We start from the raw sequence: 3743 nt of genomic DNA, 5'->3' as shown, positions 1-3743 counted from the left end.
ATATATATATATGTATATGTATATATATAAAATGTCTAAAATGTTTATATATAACATTTAAAATAATGAATAGTAATGAATATTTATCATAAATATTCTGTGCTGTCTGGGTTTATGTCAATAAAATTTATATGTTTAATGCAAATCTTAGAGGATTTATATTTTAAAGGATTTCGTGTAAAAATTCGGAATTAGAATTTTATTCGTAATTTTATATAATACATATATCTAATGCGCATATATATTTAAATACATCTTTATATATAATGCATAACCCTAAATCTCTAGTTTATTTTACGCAACAAAATTCTATTTATACATGGAAAAGACAGTTTTGCTAAAGTATCTAAAAATTTAACTAAATACAGATGTAAAAATGAATTTTGTTGGATTATTAAAATAATTATGTAGAAAATTCACACACAAGCACAATGCTGCAAAAAATTTGGACATTCCAGCAAAAAAGTTTTGAACATTCTACATAATTATATTAACAAGCTAACAAAATTTATTTTCAAATCTGTATCTGATGTTATATAGCTAAATTTTTAAATACTTCTGCAAAATCGTATTTTCCATAGATAAAATTACCAACAGAATTATATTTTAAATTTTAAAAAGAATTATAAATCTACAATATAATATATGATAGAACCGTATATGTGTGATAACACAATTATAAATCTAAAATCTAAATCTATCATCTAAAATCTAACCATCTAAAATGAATAAAACATACTACAAATGAGAATAAAAAAGGATTCAACATGCAAGTTTAAATATACAATCCCAAAAATAAATTTAAAATATTTTGTATGAATCTTGTACGTATATATATTTGATGTACATCTTTATATACGTACGTAATCTTAAGTCTCCAAACATTTTTTTTTTTATTTTATTACATAGTGTATAAAATTCTGAATAAAATTTTATTCTAAATTTTGACGAAAATTATAGATCGTCTAAAAATTTAATCTAAAATGGGCTCGACTGTTTAAAAAAACGTGAATAGGAAAAATAAAAAAGAATTCAACACAATATTATTATGTTATAATTTCAACCAAATATACAATCCTAAAATTAATTTCAAATATTTTATATGAATTATACATCTTGTATGTATAAATTTTAATATATACCTTTTTATCTGCGTAATCCTGAATCTTCAAACATTTTATTTTGTGCAACATATAATAAAATAGAATTTTTCTATTCTAAATTTTGACAAAAATTATAAATTGTTAAAGCAAGCCTAAAATTTAATTGTCCAAAGTAGACTTAATATGTGTTTAAAAAAATATAAATAGGAAATATATAAAAAGAATTCCAATATATTTCTAACAAACATAATCCCACAATTATTTAAAAGATTATTATTAACTTTTTATATATAAAAATAGCTGTACTATGTAATAAAAATAGAATAAAAAGAAAATGAGACACAATATATTTATAATATCATATTGTAAATTTATCTTATTGTAAATTTATTGTTACATAAATGATGATGATATTAGCGTGTCTAGGAATGCAAATACACGTGCGTGACGCTTCACTCACCGATCAAACCGCCTATCAGGAAGCAGACTATTTGCGCAATTATCAGAAGTATCACCAACACGGAGAGTTTCTTGCCGCTCAGATTTTCAATTATAGTTCCCTGCATCTTGTCCGTTCTTACGCGCTACCCCGTCTCACCGTTATCACGATGATCTCTGTCCTGCGATTTCGTTCGAGGAAACCGGCACCCACCGACGCCGAGATACACACCGAGCGAAATAACGCGAGATGCGAGTGACAATAGGCTTGCGTTCGCGAACCGGAGTCGCCGGAGTTCTTCAAAATGGAAGCCAATGATGGGGAACTTACGGCATTCGCGAAATTTCGAATTTCGAGATATATCGAGCTCTCGCGTCTATCCAGCGTCATCGACAACTTTTCGATCTCTCGACGCCACGAAACATTCCTCTTGTTCGATTCTCGTTTATAGCGAGAGAAAAACCGAATTACTCGAGAAAAAAGCCTTTTGAGAAAGTGGATGCAAATGTGGACATTTTATCAGCTGACTTCATATGCACAAAACGTCCATACTGACTTATCAAACTATTTGTCCAACAAGAAATCAAAGAAGCTTCCGCGAGTCTATCCGTTTTTATCAAATTAAACTATGTTTGAATTTTTTAATTGAGAACATAATTTGTATAGGATAACTTCAAATTTTATCAAGGATTTTCTTGTAATTATTATATTCATTGAAAATCTGAAGTTTAAATTATTAGAATTGCTTGTACATCTTTCTGTAATGAATCATCGTAATTTAAATATTAATTTTTTATCTTTTCTGTTTTTTTGATATGTTTTGCATAGAAATACTAAAATATACTTGTTGCTTTTTATGTTTTTGTATTTTTTAAATTAAGTTTAAACTATTCCAATTTTTAGTTATTATTTTATAATGTATTGTTACTTAATAATTAGACAATTCACAAAAATCTAAAATCGGGATATTTCTAACAAAAAATTATGATATTTCTATAAAAGGATTTGTCCAGAATCAATTCGATTCTCGTCATGTTAAACACAAAAATTTAAAAAACACATTTTTTAAATATTTTTTTATATTATAACTTAATCTCAAATTCAAAAAGTGGAACAAACCCTTTTAAAAATAATAGATATGGAATATTTGTATAATATTAAATTTTTTAAAAATGCACAATTTTTCTATAAAGTATAGTTTTTCTATATGTATAAAAAAATCATAAAAGTTTATTTAAAAATATTTTTCTGTACATCTCATCGTTACACTGATAATCAATAGAAATCAAATATAAGCTTTGAGGGATTGTTTTATCCCTTAAATCTGAGGTGTTGACATAAAAAAAGTACTCTTAAATTTTTATATTTAACATCATATTTTAAGGAAAACCTTATGATCAAAGATCTCTTATTATAAGAATCATCTTTCAACTGATTCTCGCAAAATCGTTTTTAAAGTTTCAAAAATTTTTGTCTTACGTCCTGATTTTGGATTCTGTCTCGTTTGAATATAATCTGTAAACATTTAAGGAACCATGTACGTAATATGGAACAAAATCGAAGACTATCGTTTTGCCGCCGGAAATATCCATGTTCAACTCGCTGTACGTTTTATGCACAGAGAGGCGCCAGTAAACGGGTTTCATTTGAAACGTGAGTATGTCCACCTTAGGAGTTTTAGATTTCTCTCTTGTTTCGCGAAATGTAGATATAAAGAGAGAAAGAATATCCACGCTCGTGTTCGTTCTTATGCCAGATAACGTTGAATTCACATGTGACTCGTGTCGACGATGGTCGCGTTTGACGTTTTGAATGACACTTGTACGGGGAACATTGACCACGGGCTGATTCTTCGTTAAATCTTCTTGTTAGATTAATTTTAGGTTAAACATGGTAAGGGTATCAGTAGCATACTATGGATGAATGCATTTGTTCCTCATCTAGTAGGGTTTCGTGTTAAATGTATATCTTGTTTCATTACGAATACAATACGAGCGTTTTCAGAATCAATGCAGGAATGCAGTTTCAGGAATGCAAGATTTAAATGTTACAAGCGCAACAAAGTTGTGCCTATGTGATAGTAGTGCAATCTTGCTTGTTATGCCAATTTGGATTTGTTATGTGTTTTAATATACCTTTATGTGTTACTTTAAAATGTCTTAAAAAATATGTTTCTTTTTTCTCATGTCAATATCATAATA

The 3743-nt window shown here is 27.6% G+C and overlaps 1 protein-coding gene across 1 annotated transcript in view; it reads right to left on the bottom strand.

Annotated features, from left to right (window-relative positions):
* The window catches only part of LOC108686956 (protein wntless), a 4817-nt gene extending 2990 nt beyond the window's left edge, over positions 1-1827 (bottom strand). Inside the window, exon 1 of the mRNA XM_018192488.1 lies at positions 1564-1827. Coding sequence (XP_018047977.1) covers positions 1564-1669 — 106 coding nt within the window. The 5' untranslated portion in view covers positions 1670-1827. The remainder of the gene's footprint in view (positions 1-1563) is intronic.
* Between the last annotated feature and the right edge of the window lie 1916 nt (positions 1828-3743).

The sequence above is a fragment of the Atta colombica genome, unplaced genomic scaffold, assembly GCF_001594045.1.
Source record: "Atta colombica isolate Treedump-2 unplaced genomic scaffold, Acol1.0 scaffold198, whole genome shotgun sequence".
Lineage (NCBI taxonomy): Eukaryota > Metazoa > Arthropoda > Insecta > Hymenoptera > Formicidae > Atta > Atta colombica.
This window is presented reverse-complemented; position numbering and strand designations above follow the sequence as displayed.